Below are 19829 nucleotides of genomic sequence, written 5' to 3'. Positions count from 1 at the left end.
GGCAACAGAAAGATACTTCTTTTTAAATAAAAATAAGGAGACAAAAGTGAAGTGAAAAAGGAGTGAAGGCAAAAATCTGATAGAGGTAGCAATGAAGAGACAAATGGAGGAATTATTGATAGAACCTGGTGACACCTTTACCTACAAGTTAATGGTTCTCTGGTGGGACTACACTATAACATGAGAAGATACATGAAAAGAGGAGAGGGAAACATGATGATAGAGAGAAGTGAGGGCTACACTGATGTCTAATCAAGGGCTAGCAAGGAGGGGGAAGTGACCTCTGTGGTCTCAGAAAGAGAAGAGCCTACAGGGGAATGGATGAGGAGAAAGGGGGGATGGGAAGGACATCTTACTCTGCATGTGGGAGGAGATGCTACAGATGAATGCTATTATAGGTGTAGAGAGATGAGGACCTTACACTGGATGAGACCTGGGGGAATTTGCTGTCTGAAAGTCTACTTGTCCTGGAAGGTGGGAAAGTTGGAACGCTTAGGGGCAATGGACAGCTGGAGGAGAAGGAGAGCCTTTTTGCAGGGAGGAGATTTCCAGGCAAATGTAGGGGGGAAAAGGTCAACAAGAGAGGGTGTAGATACTTTGGGGGGGGGGGAAGGAAGGGTCCTACCATAAGGTAGTGTACTCTCTGACACCTACAATAACTAACATCATTTGAAGAGTGAGACACTATGGGAAAAGGAATCCATAGGGTAAGTTCTACAAGGCAGGAGCAAAAAGTAGCTAGAGAGCAGAGCTAGAATGAATACCTTGGAAGCTTTGATTATATGAAGAATACAGAGAAGAGAAAGACCAGATTATTATAGTGGTCATGAATCAGAGAATAAGAGTCTAAAGTAAACAGAAAGAAAAGGTGGTTAATGAAGAAAGTGAGAGCAATCCATTTTGGAAAGGGATGCACAAAATAAAAATAAAAAACTGAAGAACACATCTAACTGGAGGATTCTTTCTCTCTTGCCTTTTACTTGACTAACATAGAAGAAAAAAGTAGGGAAAGAAATATATAACCAGAAAAAGGAAACAGAGAGAAACTAATTTTTAAAAACCCTAAAAGGAAAGGGGAAGAATGAGAAGAGGGGATGAGGGAAGGGAAGAGAGCTAGTGGGAACAGTACCACCTAAAAAAAATTACAGCAAGTAATTGAAAGAACATATTATGTTTATAGCAGGAGGGAAAAATCTTAACTTAAAATAACATTTTAGAGATAGAGGAAATATAAACCTAACTGTTATGGATGTGAATGGATTAAACTATTCAATAAAATAAAAAAGAGGAACAGATTAGATAAGAAAACAAAACCCTACAATCTATTGCTTTATACATTTTAAAAATAGACATACACAAAATGAAACTTAGGGAATGAGAAAAAATTTTATTCTGCATCAAGTAAATCCAAAACACAGGAGCTACTATCATACTATTAGACAAAATAAAAACAAACATTGAAAAGATAAAAAGGGGTTAACAAAAAAACTACAATAGGCTGAAAGAAACCAAAGACAATAAGTCAACATCAGTAATAAACTTTTTTGTGTTAAATGCCTTAGCATCTACATTCATAAAGGAAACGTCATCTGAGCTTCAAGAAGACATAAAAAGTAACTCAATTGTTTCAGGAAACTTCAATATTCTTCTATCAATTTTGTATAAGTCTAATAGAAAAGTAAATAAAAGGGAAAATATGTAACTGAATGCATTTCTAGATAAACTAAAGTTAAAAATTTTATGGCATCTTCTAAGTGGGACAGCACAAGAATATACATATGTCTCTGTGCTACATGGAAAGCAGTATGACAGAAATTAGGCTTAGATCAATATCTTGCACCATGTTCCACATCACATTTTAAATGGATAAATATAATATTCAAGTTCATACTATATAAAAATTAGAAGAAAAAACAGATCACATATCTCTCACAGCTATGAGTAAGAGATGTATTTTTAATCAAAAAAGGGATAGAGGCAATTACTAAAAATAAAAGAGATAATTTTGATTACTCAGACTGCAAGCTTCTGCACAGTGACATAAATGCATTTACAATGAGAATGGAAGTGGTTTAATGGGGGGAAACTGTATCAATTTTCTCTGATAAGAATTAAGATACATAAATAATTAATGAATATATATGACTCAAAGTCATTCCCCAGTAGACTGCCAAAGAATATTGACAAACAGTCCTGTAATGCCAAGCACAAGCAGTTTCAAGGTTCTGACTACAAGCATAGTAAACTCCACATTTATTCAGTTACAGATTAAGGCAAAACATTCACAGAAAATCAAAATACAGCATTCACCATGTGTAACTCAATCATTTAGTAAGCACTTAATTCAATCATAAAGTCAAAGTACTCCACCCCTGGATAGTACATTCATTTACTCAATTACAAAAGTCTTTTCTCTACTCAATTGGAGATTAGTTTCCAATCATAAAGTACATTCATTTGGTCAATCACAAAGTACAAAGGTCAAAAGTTTTCCACCCCTGGATCACAACTGAATTACAATATCATCAGACACCACCAAGCAGTGTAAAACACAAAGGCCATCCACCCCTAGGGGACAACTAGGTTACAATATCATCACAGCATTCCATACCCAAGGAGAGGTCTTTTCTTCATCTGGACCTAAGGCAAGTTCTCAGCAGTTTGTGTTCCTGGGAAGACAAAGCTAAACAAAGACACTGTAACATTCATGCACATTGCCGGCATTCTCCTCAATTCACCTTCTGTCTGTAAAATCAACCTAGGCCCAACAAGGTCTGAGGCCTCTATCAACAAACAACTCTGACAAAGTAACATCAAAACAGACAGACAAAATACCAGCACCACAGTCATGCCTCCTCAGTTCTCAGCAGCTCCGGGTGGCAGTTCTCTAAAGTCCCGGGCAGCTCCAACTGGCTCTCTCTCTCTCTCTCTCTCTCTCTCTCTCTCTCTCTCTCTCTCTCCCTCCCTCATGATGCTGCTCCAAAAAATTCTTCTGACCTCTCTCAGCTTGGGCCTCTACCTATACACAGCACCAGCTCCTCCCTCTTCACCCCCTCTCCTCACATCAACAATTCCATCCTACCTGTGGGATTCACAAGCTCTGGGTCTTAACACTTAACCTGAAAACCAAGCCAATACAAGGGGATCTTTAAATTCCATTACACTTACAAGTCCTCAAAAGAAGAGCTGCAAAGTATTCAAGACATATAAAAAAATGATCCACATCACAAGGAAGAAAAGGAGGTTTTATCACACACCCTGAAAATTGGAAAAAATGACCAAAAAATGTCAAGGTCAATGTTGGAGAGATTGTGGAAAGATAGGCACACTAGTACATTGTTGATAGAGTTGTGAAGTGGTAGAACCATTTTACAAATCAATTTGGAATTTCATATAATGAGTAACTAGAATGTTCATACACTTTGAACTAGAGATTCCATTAGAAGGCTTATACCCCAAGAAAAGTGAAGTTGAGAAGAAAAAAAATCCCCATATACTCCAAAATATTTATAGCAGCACTTTTTGTGATAACTAAAAATTGGAAACAAAGTAGATGACCATCAATTGGGGAATAGCTAAGCAAATTATGATAAATGAATGCAATGGAATATTATTGTGCTATAAGAAATTATATGTATGATAAATACAAAGAAGCATGGAAAGATCTATATGAACTGAGGCAGTGAAGCAAGCAAAGCCAAGAATACAATATATACAGTAACTCTGACCATATAAATGGAAAGAACAATAATATACTAAAAAATCAAAAGCAAATGTAACAGAATTATAAAATCAATTGGGACTCAAATATTCCCAACTTGCCCCTTCATGGAGAGGGGATATCCATAGATGCTACACATTATACGTGTTTTTGGACTTTTTCAATATATCTATCAGTGGTGCTGATCTTTTCTTCTCTCTAAAAAAAAATACTAGTTGTTATATGGGATGGCTCTTGGATGGGGGAAAAGGATATGTTGGATACTATGTAAGCAACAAAATATCAATAAAACTTATTTTTAAAATATAATATATAAATAATGTAAATATATTTTTTTAAATATCCTGTCTACCCATGAAAACTCCTAGATGAAATTTAAGAAGTAACTGACAAGACCATTTGTGTCCTTCCATTTCAGGTGCCAATGGGTTGGCTAACCCTCGAGATTTCTTGGTACCTGTTGCCTGGTATGAAGATCGGCAGGTGCCAGGTGGTTACACTGTGATTAATAAGTACCAGGGCAAGCTTTTTGCTGCTAAACAGGTAGGTAATGATATTATCTCCCTGGGAAGCTAATAAAACTCTAGCTCTCTCAATGTCTGTGAACACAATAGGAAACATAACATATAGATGAGATACTAGGTCCTATGATCAAAAAACCCCACTTTTAAAAAAAAGATCATCCCAGTAGGATATAGTGGACAGAGCACTGGGCTGGGATCTCAGAAGATTTGGCTTCTAGTTCTGCTATTGCCTCATTCTGTGATGCTGGGCAAAACATTATCTCTAAGGTCTTAGAGCCTCTGATGATAAAGGTTTTATAGAAATAGCTTTAGTTACCTTTTGGGGGAACCACTTGTTCTGAAATTCTGGTACATCACCCTAAGGGTACATCTTGAAAGCCTGTGCATAACACTATGGTTCTATTATTGTGTAGCTCAGAAAGTTTGGATACAATTACATTAGTTTGGTGAAATACTCTAAAAGTTGATTTAGGGACTAGCTCTACTGTTAGAGGAGAAGAGAATCACATATAATACAAAATGTTGGATACTTTTAAAAAGAGTTTCTATTTAAATTTGGGGTTCATAATGTTCTTTTTAATAGCACATTTATCTTCTTAATTACATTTTTCCTAGGCTAATAATGTTATCATTACCTTTTCTCCTGGAGTGACAGATGATGGAAAATGACTTAGAAATAAATGAAGTTATAGGCATGTCAGGGACTTAAAATTAACATATGAAATAATGTAGAATATAAGTTCCCTGAAGGTAGGGACTATATTAACATTGTATTTGTATGTCCAGCACGTAGCATCTGCATAGTGTCTTATACATAGTAAGTACTTGGCATTGTTGACTGACAATAACAACTCCTATTTATATCTAGCGTAATTTGAGAGGCAATGTGGTGTACTGGTTAGGAAGCTGTCATGAATGGTTGGGAATGAGTCCTATGTCTTGATAATCATTAAATATCATATTTTGGCCAAAGTCTGAATTAACCAAACGGACTGCTTTCCCTTGCCTTCTGTGTCAGCAAGACACCAGAAACCAAATAAGGCTGGAGATAGGATTCTCCCTTATCTGGGGAGAAAAACAGACATCCTAAGACCATAAAATGTAAATAGACCCTGCTCTGTTTGTTGTCAATTTGCATTTACAACCCAGGAACTTCTTTCTCACATATAGATAGTAACAAATGGAAGCCATAAAGTTTTGTGACATGGTCATCCTGAATTGGGATGTTTCTAAAATGTATAAAAAGTCTTGATTCATCTGTTCGTCAGTCAGGATGTAGCTCTCCTAACTCCTTGTACAAGTATCGCTAGCCTTAAAGGAATAAGAAATAAATGTAATTTTATATTACTATTTGTCTGTCTCCTTTAACCAAACCTTTGAAATAGATTGTCAGTCTGTACATACTAACTGTGTGACCCTGGGCAAGTCACCTACTCTCTCAGTGACTCCTGATATTTCCCTAGGACTATAAAATGCAGAGAAAGCTCAGATTTACATTGGTAGAAGTTCTTCACGGAAAGAAGATGCGTAGGCCCTACCCTGATGAAATCACCAATCCAGGGTTATCTACATCTATACCATTAACTGTATTGATACAGATATCTATCATATCTCTATATGTCTCTCTAAATATGTATATCATATCTCCATCCATGTATCTATAGCTCTATCTCTCTATCCTGTCTCTTTATGTCTCTCTATCTCTATATTGATTTCTATATCTATATCTATCATATCTCTATCTCTGTCTATATTTATATCTATCATATTTCTCTATCTCTAATCTCTATATCTATAGCTCCAACTCTACAAATATAAATATTATATATCCAGTCGTACATGTGCTACATTAACATTTAATTAATTAATATGTAATATAATTAAGATATACATGGGTCTAGACATTTGTTCTTATATTCCTAATAATATAAGTAATAACATATAATAACAGGTTTATGGCTTTAATGTTTGCAAAGCATTTTCTTCACCACTCTGTAAAAAAGGTAGTACAAATATTATTATCCTCATTTTACATATGAGGGAGCTGAGGTTCCGAGAGTTTAAGGGACTTGTTCTATAACTAGTATGAGTCTGAGGCAAGACTCAAAGCCACTTGTATTTGCACAGCAAATGTTTACAAAAACAAGTTTACAAAAAGTTTTAAGTTTACAAAAGCCGTTGGTTCACTTCATCTTCATAATACTCCTGAAAAATAGATAGTATAGACATTATTATACCCATTTTACAGATAAGGAAACTGAAGTTCCAATTAGTGACTTAGCCAAAGTTTCTCAGTAAGTAAGTGATATGGCCAGGAGTAGAAGACAGGAATTCTGATAGCAAGGCCATTAAACTCACTCTACCATAATACCTCTAACATATCTCATGAGTTGTCACCCCAGCATTTTACAGAGCACACCTAGCTTCCCTATGTGTTCTCACAGTGTAGAACCCAGAGCTATAGTGGTAAACTGAAATCCAGGCAGGAAGAGAGCAATGTGTATAGCTTCCAATGCTCTCTCCTTACTGTATTATCAACTGCCTATAAACCCCAGATCAATTCCATTGCCACCATCTAGTCTCTAGAGTTGACCTATCCTAGCCTGAGTGATATGGTAAAAATCACTTTCATTCTTAGTTCAGCAGGGACAGTGTCAGAGATTTTCAAAAACAAATTTTAATTTAGAAATCAAAACTCCCCATGAGAGATAGAAATAGAAGGAAAGGAGGAAGAAGGGAGGGAGGTAGTAAGAGAGAGAGAGAGAGAGAGAGACAGAGAGAGAGAGAGACAGAGACAGAGAGACAGAGACAGAGAGAGAGAGACAGAGAGAGAGACAGAGAGATGAAGAGAGAGACAGAGAGATAGAGAGGGGAAAAAGACATGCAGACAGAGACAGAGATACAGGAAGAAATAAGGAGACAGAGAGAGACAGAGGTGGAGAGAGGAAGGAGGAGGAGGAAGAGGGGAGAGACAGAAAGACAGAGAATTTACAGAATATAAAATCCAGTCCCTCCCTTTAAGGAATTTCTAGATAAGGCACGCTTGAGTGACACACAACTTATGAGGCATCCATCCCCTGGTTACTTTTCCTTGCTTCAATCCTAACTGGGCTGAATTGATAGAAAATGGATATTGGGGATGGCGGGGGGAGGGGGGGGTAGGATGACAGCATGTTGTAGTAGCAAGATCATTGGACTTGGATTTAGGAGACCTGAATTTAAGTCTTGATTCTAACACTAGCTGTGTGACCATAGGCAAATCACCACCTCTTTGAACCTTAGGGTCCTTCCTTTGTAAAATGGAGATTATCATACTTAAGTCACATATCTAGAAGGGCAGTTGTAAGGAAAGCACTTTGTAAACCTTAAAGCTCTGTAACCTATGTGACTCTATGAGTGGTTAGTGTTTCCAGTCTGAGGTATGCTTGGCTTGTCACCACTGCCATGACTGGAGGGATTCACCATCTCTTTTTGAATGTAAACATTCTTTAGCTGCCTATCAGATTCGGAGCACTGTGCTAGATAGTGGAGGGGTGGGGAGAGGGGGTACAAAAATGAAATAAAGTGTAAGACAATGACCTTAAGGAGCTTAAAATCTAGTAGGGGGACAGAGCTACAAATAATTGTGATGCAATGCAGGATATGGTAAGATCAAAAGAGGAATTTGCTCTGAGGAATTTGTGGAAGGAAAGATTACTTTCAGTTTGGAAGAATCAAGGAAGGCTTCATGGAGGACATGTCACCTCAGTTGAGCCTTAAAGATTGGGAAAGATTTTAAGCAATGGAGATAGGAGGGGAGAATCTCTTCTGAAAGTCTGAGAGCACCTGACAAATTATTAGATCTAGAAAGTGTGGGAGAGAGAAGAGAATTCTGAGATTTCAACATTCAATGACTGTATTGAGTGAATCATTTCAATTGTGTCTGACTCTTTGTGACCCTATTTTGGGGTTTTCTTGGCTAAGATACTGGAATGGTTTGCCATTTACTCCTCCAGCTCATTTTGCAGACGAGGAAAATGAGACAAACAGAGTTAAATGACCTGGCCCAGGATCACCCAGCTAGTAAGTGTCTGAGGCCAGATTTGAGCTCAGGAAGATGAGTCGTCCTGATCCCACGCCTAGCACTCTGCACTGCACACTGCCATGAAGATCAGGATTGTAGATTTATAGCTAGAAGGTCCCCAGAGGTCATCTGATCCAATCTCTTTAATTTACAGACACTAAAACCAGGGAAGTTAACTCAAGGTAACACAGGTAATAGGGGACAGAGGTGGTCCCTGGACACACAGAAAGTTTCAGTCTTTTCTCTGCACCTCCAGTTTATCTCCTCTGACTCTTGGTTATTCTCTTTGGAAACCACTTTGGCTCTCTGCTCTAACATGTTGGTAGTGGTATGGAGGAAAGGGCACAGGATATGGAGTCAGAAGACCAGGACTTGGGTTTTAGATACCATGGAATAACTGTGTAGCCCTGAACAAGTCGTTTTACCTTTATAGGCCTTACTTTCCTCATGCATGGAGCAAGAGGATTTATTAAGTGCCTATTATGTGCCAGGGGACAAATATCTCATTTGACCTTTACAACATCCCTGGGAGGTAGGTATTATTATATTCATTACAGTTGGGGAAACTGAGGCACACAGTTTAAGTGACTTACCCAGGATTATATAGGTAGTAAGCGTCTGAAGCTAAATTTGAACTCAGGTCTCCCCGACTGTAGACCCAGCACTCTTCCCACTGTACCTTTGACCTGCCTCTAAATGAAGTATTGGATGACTTCTGAGGTCTCATTTGGCTTTGCTATCTTAACATTCTTTGATTCTGTGGGTAAAAGAAGACAAAGGCTGCTCTTTCCTGAGGCCCAGAGCTGCCATTAAAGGCCCCTCAGACCCCCACCCTCCCAGACCACAGCATTTCTGTAACAGGTCATAATTGAGGACAATTCTGCGATCTCAGGGCCTCTGGAGGTCGCTGGGCTGTTTCAGAACTTCTTGCCTCCTGAGCCCCAGTCCCCACTCCATCTCTCAACAAGTGACCTTGTCACTTAAGTCACTAAGAAGCCTGAGGCCATCCAGTAAGAGCTCCCACATTTACCTGTGACTGCATCTCTGTCACTACATCCACAATCTCATCCCTGGACTCAGAGGATGGTGCATCTCCTCTTCTCCAAAGCTAACGCTCTCCCTGGCCTTTCCTGCTTACAGTGACTGTGTTCCCACTTAGCCCCTCCCCCACCCAGCATCCTTTATGTTTCCCTGTCTTACAAGGTCTCCTTCAAGCAGGCGGAGACACCATCCCCTCCACCCCAATTAAAAAACAACCTTGCTCGGCACAATGCTCTGCTTCGTGCTATTATCCCAGTCCTGCATTTCCTTTTACCCCTAAAATTCTGGAATAAGACCTTCGTTTCCTTATTATCCATTCTCTCCTAACCCCATGCACATGCTTCTTAATTCTAATAACTGCCAAAGTGACATTCCCCAAAATTACCAATGACCTTCCCTTATTGTCTAACTGAATTGCTTTAAAAATCACAGATGAGCTGAACAGGACGTCAGGGGTCATCTAATCCAACCCCTTCCTAAATCATGAATCCTGTCTCTAATGCCTCCATGAAGGGTCACCCAAACCTCTGCTAGAAGATCCGTAGCAAACTCTACTTCTCAAGGAAGTCCATTCCCTTGTTTGGACAGCTTTAATAGGGAAATTCCCCTTATGCTGAGCTGGAATTGACCTCTGTAAATCCATCTACCCATTTGGCATTCATTGTGCCCTCTGTAGCCAAGCAGAAAAAGTCTGAAAACTTGCCCATGGCCACACAGCTGTTAAGAGGCCTTGGTACCCAAGGCTTCTCTTTCCAAATTTGGTGCTTTTTTTCTCTGTCTCCCTTCTTCTCATGCCTGGTTCTTTCCCCAAATTGAGGCAATTCTAGCTACCAAGGCCTTCCTTCTCCAGAGACTCCTTCAGACAATAAATGCTTGTACTTGGCACCAAAGCCCCAGACTATCATCTCTGGGTAAACATTTCTGACATTCAAGCGATTTTTTTTTTCCATTTGCAGGAAACAACTTAGGGAATACCTTTGACGAAGCTTTGCTTAGGCTTCTTATTAAAAAAAAAAAAATTTAGTTCTCCTGTCTAGATTTAAATTTGAAGCACTGGGGACAATGAATAGAAGTTTGAATTGACATAGATCTAAGATTAATGTAAGGAGGAAATTTTACTAATAATTAGAAGTGTTACAAAGTGAGATAAAGTAGCAGGTCACCTCTGGACGTCATTAAGTAGTGAATGGATGACTACAGTTATCCCTTCTGAATCATGATTTCCCCCCAGCACGGTTTTGATATATCATGGGTCAGCATAAAAAATTAAATGGGAATTTGGGGGGAGTTTTACAGAACCCACAGATGACATGTGAAGGCCTGCAAACGATATAGAAAAATATTTTTACTTAACATTGACTTACATATAGCCTATGACCAAATACTTAATGCTAATTTTACAATAAGGTACTGTAAACACCCCATAAACAAAAAAGAAAAAATTCAGACTCCTTCTCTGGTATGAAGGGAGGGCCAAAAACTGTTATGTGGATTTTCCAGATAGTGGGGATGCAGCGCCCCTGATCCCCACAATGTGGTAGGGAAAATTTTACTTATTGGTGATGCTAGGAGAGAAGACTCTTAGTCAGTAATGACCTACATGGCCCATCAAGGGGCTATATTTTATAATATATATTAATTACATATTATATCATATATGATATATATTTTATATCTGATATATTTTATAATATTTTATGTATTATATATCTTATATCTGATATATTTTATAATATATAAATATTAGCAATAGCTAATATTTTTATGGCTCTTATTATGAGCTAGGAACTGTGCTAAGCACTTTACAATGATCTCTTTTGATCTTCACAGTTACTCTGGGAGCTAGGTACTAATATTATCCCCATTTTACAGATGAGAATAGGAAATGTCTGAGGCAGATTTGACCCTTGTCTTTCTGACTCTAGACCTAGTACCATATTCACTGTGCCACTTACCTTCAGCTTCAAACTGCGACTACTCTTTATTTATAGCATAATGCCTTGAATATAGTAGGTATTTAATAAATGCTTGTTTAATTGACTTGAATTAGAATATTCTAAGATATTATATGTGTATGCATACCTGTATGTATACATGTATATACACAGATTACATGTGCACATATACATATATACATTGTATGTGTATACATATATGTATATGGAATTTCTTCTCCAAGATTCTTCTTTCTTTTCTTTTCTTTTTTTTTTTTTTTTTGCTTTCTGGAGGAGGGAATGCAGGGCAGTTGGGGTTCAGTGACTTGCCCAAGGTCACACGGCTAGTGAGTGTTAAGTGTCTGAGGCCATATTTGAACTCAGGTCCTCTTGACTCCAGGGCCAGTGCTCTATTCACTGCACCACCTAGCCACCCCTCTCCAAGCTTCTTTGAATACTCAAGAGCTCCATTGTAACACAAGTCATTATTGTACAATTCTTTTGTATATTCTGTGCCTAAGACCTCATGTAACTATCAACATAGCCTGATGAAAAAGACTTTCTCAGAGACCCCTACAACTTAGAGGAAAACAAAAAATATGCAGGAAAAGTGAGCCAGGTAGGAAGGCTCCTCAGATCCTCAATATCTTGCCATCAAGAAGCTCCACCTGGCTTTTTTTTTTTGTCTCCCTCCTTCCAACACAATCAGCTCAAGGCCCACTGTATAAGACCCAATTTAGAAACACCAGCTCAGAGGCTTGCCTCATTTTATCTTATGCCTAAAGAGAGAGAGTCTAGATGGAGAGAATAAATAGCAAATGCTTCCAACATTAAGGAGTAGGAGAGACACTAATGCCTTTGTTAGGGCTGTTGAGTACAACTTCTAACTTTTTGTTTCCACAGCTCAAACTACCCCCCCCATGACTATAATAGCATCATTATCCACCATGTGTTAAATAAACTATGCTCATTATTACTTCTTTGTATTTGCTATTTTTCTCTTTGCCTAAAATATATTTCTTTTTTCCTTGTATATCTTAACAGACTGTCCTTTCCAACCCAATTTCCTTCACCAAACATCCTATCTTCCTTGCTCTCTTCCCTCTCAGTGCTTATAAAATTTATGGTCTGTTCCATGAAATTTAACTCTTTAAATTATGGATGATGAAATACCAAACAAACTAACTATAAGGTGATGACTAGTTTTTTTAAATCAGCATCCCAGAATGTCTAAGTTCACATCTAAATAAGAATTTGTTACTGTGTTGTGTCCAACTCTTTGTGACCCACATTTGGTGTTTTCTTGGAAGATATACTAGAGTGGTTTGCCATTCCCTTCTCCAACTCATTTTCCAGATGAGGAAACTGAGGCAAACAGGGTTAAGTGACTTGCCCAGGGTCACACTTCTAGTAAGTGTCTGAAGCCAGATTTGAACTCAAAAAGATGAGTTTTCCTGATTCCAGGCTTTGTACTCTATTCACTGCACCACTTAGCCTATTAGAGGATAAGAATTATCTTCTTCAAGTAAGTTTTTTCAGAATTTGATATATGAATTCCAAAGAGGCTGCCATTAGATAGGACATTTTTGAAACGCCTCTTTGGTACTTCCCTTCAGAATCCATTTTTAAACCATATAAGAAAAATCAGTCTCATCACTTTTATGCCACATCTCATTTTGGGGGGGGGTAACAATTCATTTTAAAATGTTTTATTGATGTTTTTGTTTTTTATGCTTGGGTATTCCCTGATAACCTTTCCTCTACCATTCTATAACTTTCATCGATAATAAAGAAAAACAAATCAACCTAGCATCATCTTCTGATGGCATATGAAACACCTAGCACCTATAGATGTTACTTTTCTACCAAAAGGAGTATGTTTCATCATCTGTCTTCTGTAACCAAAATGTAAACAATGTGTAAAACGCTGATGTATTTTAGTCACATTTCATTTTTTCAAAATCAGAAATGGTATTACTCAATATGATTAGCTATTCCATTCATCATATTTGGTTCTGAATGGACTTTTGGCTGTTGCCACAAATCAAAACTATCTTGGAAAAACAAAGACATGACATCATTCTGATATTCAAAAGAATGTGCTGAAAGATCTGAAAGGCAATTCCTAAATAAGAGTTGAGACATTGATTCAAACAAAGGAGGCATCGACCGTTCATTCTGTCTTTGCATTTGTATCCCCAGTGCTAGCGCAGTGCCTTACACATAGTAGGCACTTTGAGTGCCTTAATATTTGGCACAGTGCTGAACACATAGTAGGCATTTAGCATTTGCCAATTTATGGCTGATGGGGGATCTGTAACTTATGAGACCTCTGGTAAGACCTAGGACAGTGAGTCTATAACCTGAATCCAGAAGCCAAGTCTGGTTAACACCACAACTAAAGCCATTGGCCCAAAGAGCTTGGGTGTGTCCTGAAACTCTGTGGTCCAATCATTCAAATTACTGGGTACCATCATAGATGTCCCAGGTTATTTAAGTATTACCGAGCACCCAAAGGTACATACATTCAGCAGACGAACGTAAGAAAACTTGGCTTCCTGGGAAGTAAATACGAAGGTAGATTTTTTAAAAAACTGAACAACTGTGGCAGAGAGGTGGCACAGTGAATAGAGCACCAGCCCTGGAGTCAGGAGGACCCGAGTTCAAATCCAATTTCAGACACTTGACATTTAACTATCTGTATGACCTTGGGCAAGTCACTTAACCCCAATTGCCTTGCCTCCTCCCCCCCCCAAAAAACAACAGCAACAACAACAACAAAATCTGAACAACTATCCCATGACTGAAGCTTATTAAATCCCAATCATCCATTTGAATCCCACACCCCTGAGGATCCTTGGTTCCAGAACTGACCATCATTCATGATATTTCACCACCAGAGGAGACTCTCTCCCCAACCAGGGAACCTAAGAGCACTCAATAATTTTTAATAGTCCAAAGAAAGAGTATATGAGGCAGCTTAGGGCAATGGAGAGTGCAAAGCTTGGCATCACAGGACCTGACTTTGAATCCTTGCTCAGGTCACAAATCACTTATCCTTTTTGGGTCTCAGTTTCCTTATCTACAAAAGGAAGGGTTACATTAGATGGACTTTGAAGTCCCTTCTAGCCCTTTGTCAATGGGTGTATGTTAGGGAGTTCTGGAGGAAAAGAAGAAAATGGGAAACATAAAACTCTGGGATTAAACCAGAGGCAGTAAACTAGGTCCTGCTACTTAGTAACAGAGGCAAAAGCTACCTAGAAGTGGGGCTATAGTCTGATGCTTCTCCATCACTCAATAGTACAGATTATTTTAGGAGGAAGAAAGCTGAATTAGAGAGAGTAAATAGATAAGGAAATTAGTGGGTAGAAGAAGAGATAAAGCCAATAAGATTTCCCCTGAACCAAAGTTTGGTTTTTGGTTTTATGTTTCAATAGATCCATGTTCTCATAGGTGTGGGTACACCCACCACTAGTACAGACTTCAACTCATCTGTGCCACTTTGTCACATACAATTCTTGTCCATGCCTTTCCTTTAAAAAATGATTAATACCTTTTTAATTTTTATATCACTTTCATTTCTTAATATATCCTCTCCTGTCCCTTCCCCATTGAACCATTTCTCATATCAAATAATTTAAAAAGAATTTACACGTTTTTTGGTTTTTTTTCCCATAGAGCCCACTTGGATATACTTTGGGTAGATTGGCAAAAGTCTACCCAAAATGTCAAATAATTTTGGGTGTACAAGAGCAGTACTTGAGCTTTCCATTTAAAATGCCTTGTCTTTATTACATCTACTTATTTGGTCAGATATATCTTGATGTGTTTATGCCAGTTTTCATGTTCAAGTCATTGTTAGTACCAAGCTGGACCTCCTTACACCCAACCTATATGACTTGTCCATTATCCTTTGTGCTAACCTTGGCATCAGAAAGACCTGGGTTCAAATCTTACTTCAGACACTTTGTTGTGTGGTCCTGTGTGGTAAATTAATTAATTTTTTTCTGAGTCTCAATTTCCTCATTTATAAGACGGGAATAATAATAGTACTAACCTTACAAGGTTATGAGGATAAAAATAGACAATGTATGCAAGATATTTTATAAAACATAAAGTATCATATAAATTTGTTATTGATCATAGTAATTCCATTTCTGAGACAAAATAAAAATAGGAGAAAGAGGGAGAGAGAAGAAGGGAATAAGGAAGGAAGGTAAGCAAGAAGGCAGACAGGCTACAGAATGGGATATGGTGCAGATGCTTTCCCACAGCTGCATAACTGACAGGTGTGTGCTAAATCTCTGTTTACTTACTGAACAGGATGTTTCTCCATTCAATGTTGTTGCTTGGCATGGAAACTACACTCCCTATAAATACAATCTGGAGAACTTTATGGTCATCAACAGTGTTGCCTTTGACCATGCGGTAGGTCCAAAAGTGGAAGATATTTCTGGGAGTGGTGTGGAGGGGTTGAGGTGGGGGGAATGGCAGGGTGAAGAGGGGATGCTTTCCTTTGAGAAATTTGGTCTGGATATCCTCTTGCAAGGCAAAAGGATCTAAGTGGTTTAGTTGCAATATAAGATGTTCCCAGAATTTAACACTTGGATTAATGTTAAGTTGCAAAGAAAACTCTAGACCATAAACTTTGGGGTATATTTCACAAAAATAAGGTCAAAATCTCACTGAACTGAAAAAACAAAATGTTGCATTTCTTTAGACCACTTTTACGATCCATGAAGCGGGGGAGTTGGACTCAGTGATCTCTAAGTTTCCTTCTGGCTCCAATGATCTAGAGTCCATAATATAAACATTTTCAAGGCAGAGATTTTTTTTTGTCCTTGTATCAACAGTACTGAGCATGGCTTATATGGTAAACATAAAAAATGCTTGTTGAATTGAAATTGTTGAATGTCATTGACCTATGACATAGGTCTCCAAGATAGCGAACACAAGGTTCTATGTCTGTAATCCTTCCTTCCTTCCTTCTTTCCTTCCTTCCTTCCTTCCTTTCTTCTTTCCTTCCTTCCTTCCATCTTTCCTTCCTTCCTTCCTTCTTTCCTTTCTTCCTTCCTTCCTTCTTTCCTTCCTCCCTCCTTCCTTCCCTCTTTCCTTCCTTCCTTCATTTTCCCCCTTCCTTCCTCCCTCCCTTCTTCCTTCCTTCTATAAACATTTATTAAGCTCCTACACTGTATCCACTGTATCTATCATCACTATGTTAGGTACTGGAGGGATACAAAAAAGAAATAAGATTTAGTCTCTGCCCTCACAGGGCTTACAGTCTAATATGGGGGGGGGGGAGAGGGAGAGAAGATTCAAATAACTAAGAAAACATAGTATCTGAAAATCCAAAGGGTTAGGAGACTTCCCAGACACTGTGGTAATGAGATTTGTTACCTAGTTCAGCCTATGTTAACTTAATCTACGATACAGAGATATAATTAAAGGCAGGAAGGCAGATAGAAGAATTGCTTTGGACTAATTCAGTTTATCTCTGGGATGTCCAAGTATCAGTTTGGAAATAGCAACCCTTAAAAAATGCCAAAGGGGAAAAGCACAAATAATAGCAACCTTCAAAAAGAGAATTCTAAAAAGCTGAGTAGATTTTCTTTGAGTCTCACTACTTTTTCCTTTAATAGGTTTCCTATATCTAGTGGAATGATTACTAGCGTTCACATCTAAGAACCAATGTTTAAACTGAGGCTTTGCCACTAATTCTCTCTGTGTCCTTGAGCCAATCATTTACTCATTTCTGGGCTTGAGTTTCCTCCTTTGTAAAATAATGGATTTGAACTAAATGACCTCTAAGATCCTGTACAACTCTAGTTGCCATGATCTTATAAAATTTTAACTTTCACTGTTGTTTTCAGTCATGTGTGACTCTTAGTAAGCCCATTTGGAGTTTTCCTGGCAAAAATAATGGAGTGGTTTTCCATTTCCTTCTTTAGTTCATTTTGCAGATGAGGAAACTGAGGCAAACATGGTGAAGTGACTTGTCCAGGGTCACACAGCTATTAAGTGTCTGAGACTGGACTCTGTGGTCTCTATGACTCTGGGTCCAACACTCTTATCTACTATGCCACCTACCTGTCTTTTCACAAGGCTAAGAGATGACATTTTGGTTAATTTTGAAATCTTCTCACTATTCTGCACTTGCCTAGATCTTTTGTGGTTGAGAGATGTCAGACTCTTTTATCATTATGTAGACCTTTCTCTTTTTCCTTCTTTCTCTTTCCCTCTTGCCTTCTGTTCCCTTGTTATGTTTCCTTTTCACCATGCATATGTCTCTTAACCTAGTCCTTGAGTAGTAGTCTCCCTAGAAGAGCATAAACTCCTTCTGCCTACCTCTACCATGAATCTGTAGCTTGAGATCTGGGGTACATTTTAAGGACAGAGCAGGGATTCCTAACCTTTTTTTGTGTTCTGGACCCCTTTGGCTCTCTGGCAAAGCCTAGGGACTCCTCAAAATAATATTTTTTAATGTATACATTAAAATACATAGGATTACAAGAAAAACCGATTACACTGAAATAGAATTATTTTTTTAAAAAACTATTTTAAAGCTCACAGACTTCAGGTTCAGAATCTGTGGACTAGAGAAAGAAATGGAAGTGAAATAAATAATACAACATTCCTCCGACCTGCCTCTCTGAAGAGAGCTGGGGTATATTCAGGGATCCTCGGAAATTGCTTCATCTGTGCAGAATTTCAATACGATTTTAATTTTAATTTTTCTCACCCAAAACCTCTGGACTGACTTTTTGTGCAATCAGCTGACTACTGCTCTCTAACTTAAAGTTAACATGTCCTTATTTTGCAGGGTCATAGGAACACTGGGTTCTCAGCTCAGTGGGATATTATATACCATATGTTCTATAAGACACAACCTCAGTGGGATGAAAATCAGTTTGTACTTCATTCACATGGTGTTAATGCACTTGCTCCAGAACATAGCAGGAGGGAAATCCAGAGAGACCTAATCACTGCTGTACTTAGGCCAGTAGGTCTAGACATCTTAGGGTAACCTCAGTAGAGGCAGGATGCTTCTCTTAATCAGAAAAAAATGAAATATCCAGGAAAAATCATGAACTGCAACCAAAAGATACATACAGCGAAGGAAGAGCAGGTATTTGGCTGGATTAGTGCCTCATAAAGGCTGGTAATTCTCCTTTTGATTTTCACAGGATCCATCCATTTTCACTGTGTTGACAGCTAAGTCAATTCGTCCTGGAGTGGCCGTTGCTGATTTTGTTATCTTCCCACCTCGCTGGGGAGTTGCTGATCACACTTTCCGACCTCCTTATTATCACAGTAAGCCACTTACTTAATAGAGTGTGTTAGAGAAACAAGGTGACCAAGGATGAACCAAATGAAGGGGTCAGACTCTTGGAGCAAAAACAGAGAGGCCAGCACACTTAGAATTAAAGTCTAGCCATTTTCTGGAAATGTTGGGATCATGAGAATGCCAGGTCTTGTCTCAGGATCTGGATCAGATCACAGGGCTCCCATCACTGCTCTCTGGAATCTTGAATGGTCAAATTCCCCTGCCTCTCCAAGGGCCCACGGCTACAGGTGATGCAGTGAATAGAGGTCTGGACTGGGATTAAGGAAGATGTCAGACACTTCCTAGCTGTGTGACCCTGTGCAAGTCACTTAACCCCTGTCTACCTTAGTTTCCTCCTCTGTAAAATGTATATACTAATAGCACCTACCCCCCAGAGTTGTTGTGAGGATCAAATAAGATAATATTCGTAAAGCACTGTAGCAGTAAGCACCCTAGCATATCCAGGGTGGCTGCCAACACAGGTTCTTAGATCTGCTTTTCTAAAGGAAAGCAACTCAAAATGGGTTAACAATCTTGCTTTAATCAAACATATGTCATTTACCTAGTTTAGGGGAAAAAGGTCAGCACCCCAAACTTCAGAGAATACAGAGGTTACAAGCAGACAAAAAATACAGACAGAGAACCAGATCATCAGACAGGCTTCCAGCTGCCTGACCATTACATCCATACCTAGTCAGTTGCCAGAAAGGGAAGCGTCAACATCTGGGTTTTCAAAGCTGGGGGCTCAACAGCTGCCCAGAGTCTCTTCTGGTCAAATCACAAAATTCTTCTCAAAGCGAGCCCCAAAACAAAGCCTCACATCAGGGTTTATATAGCCTTCTCCTGGCTCAGAGAATGTCACGACCCTCTTGACCCACTGCCCAATCACAGAGCACCAAGATGTGGGCATTCCTGAAAACCAAGCCTCCCACCATAGGCTCTAGGTGCACTTAAGCCTATCAAAGGGCCTAGGGGAAGGGAAGATTTTAAATTCCCATTCCCATAACAAGCACTTTGCAAACCTTAAAGCGCTATGTAAATGCTAGCAATGAAGATGGTGGTGGTGGTGGTGGTGGTGGCGATGGCGCTTGCTGTCCTTGACTCTTGTTCCCTTTCTGTCTCCTGAAGAGAGAAGGTAGGAAGGTTGAAAATGGGGGAGGAAGGAAGAATAATGGTCCACTTGTTAGCTTGATTTTTAAAAATTGATTCTTGTTGTGTTTTT

The 19829-nt window shown here is 38.8% G+C and overlaps 1 protein-coding gene across 1 annotated transcript in view; it reads left to right on the top strand.

Annotated features, from left to right (window-relative positions):
* Positions 1-19829, top strand: part of HGD (homogentisate 1,2-dioxygenase) — a 96011-nt gene that overhangs the window by 62518 nt on the left and 13664 nt on the right. The window contains exons 10-12 of the mRNA XM_069069997.1: positions 4140-4264; positions 15607-15711; positions 18468-18594. Coding sequence (XP_068926098.1) covers positions 4140-4264; positions 15607-15711; positions 18468-18594 — 357 coding nt within the window. The remainder of the gene's footprint in view (positions 1-4139; positions 4265-15606; positions 15712-18467; positions 18595-19829) is intronic.

This window comes from Petaurus breviceps, unplaced genomic scaffold, assembly GCF_028583685.1.
Source record: "Petaurus breviceps papuanus isolate PSGF00001 unplaced genomic scaffold, PetGlider_PUasm1.0 90792, whole genome shotgun sequence".
NCBI lineage: Eukaryota > Metazoa > Chordata > Mammalia > Diprotodontia > Petauridae > Petaurus > Petaurus breviceps.
This window is presented reverse-complemented; position numbering and strand designations above follow the sequence as displayed.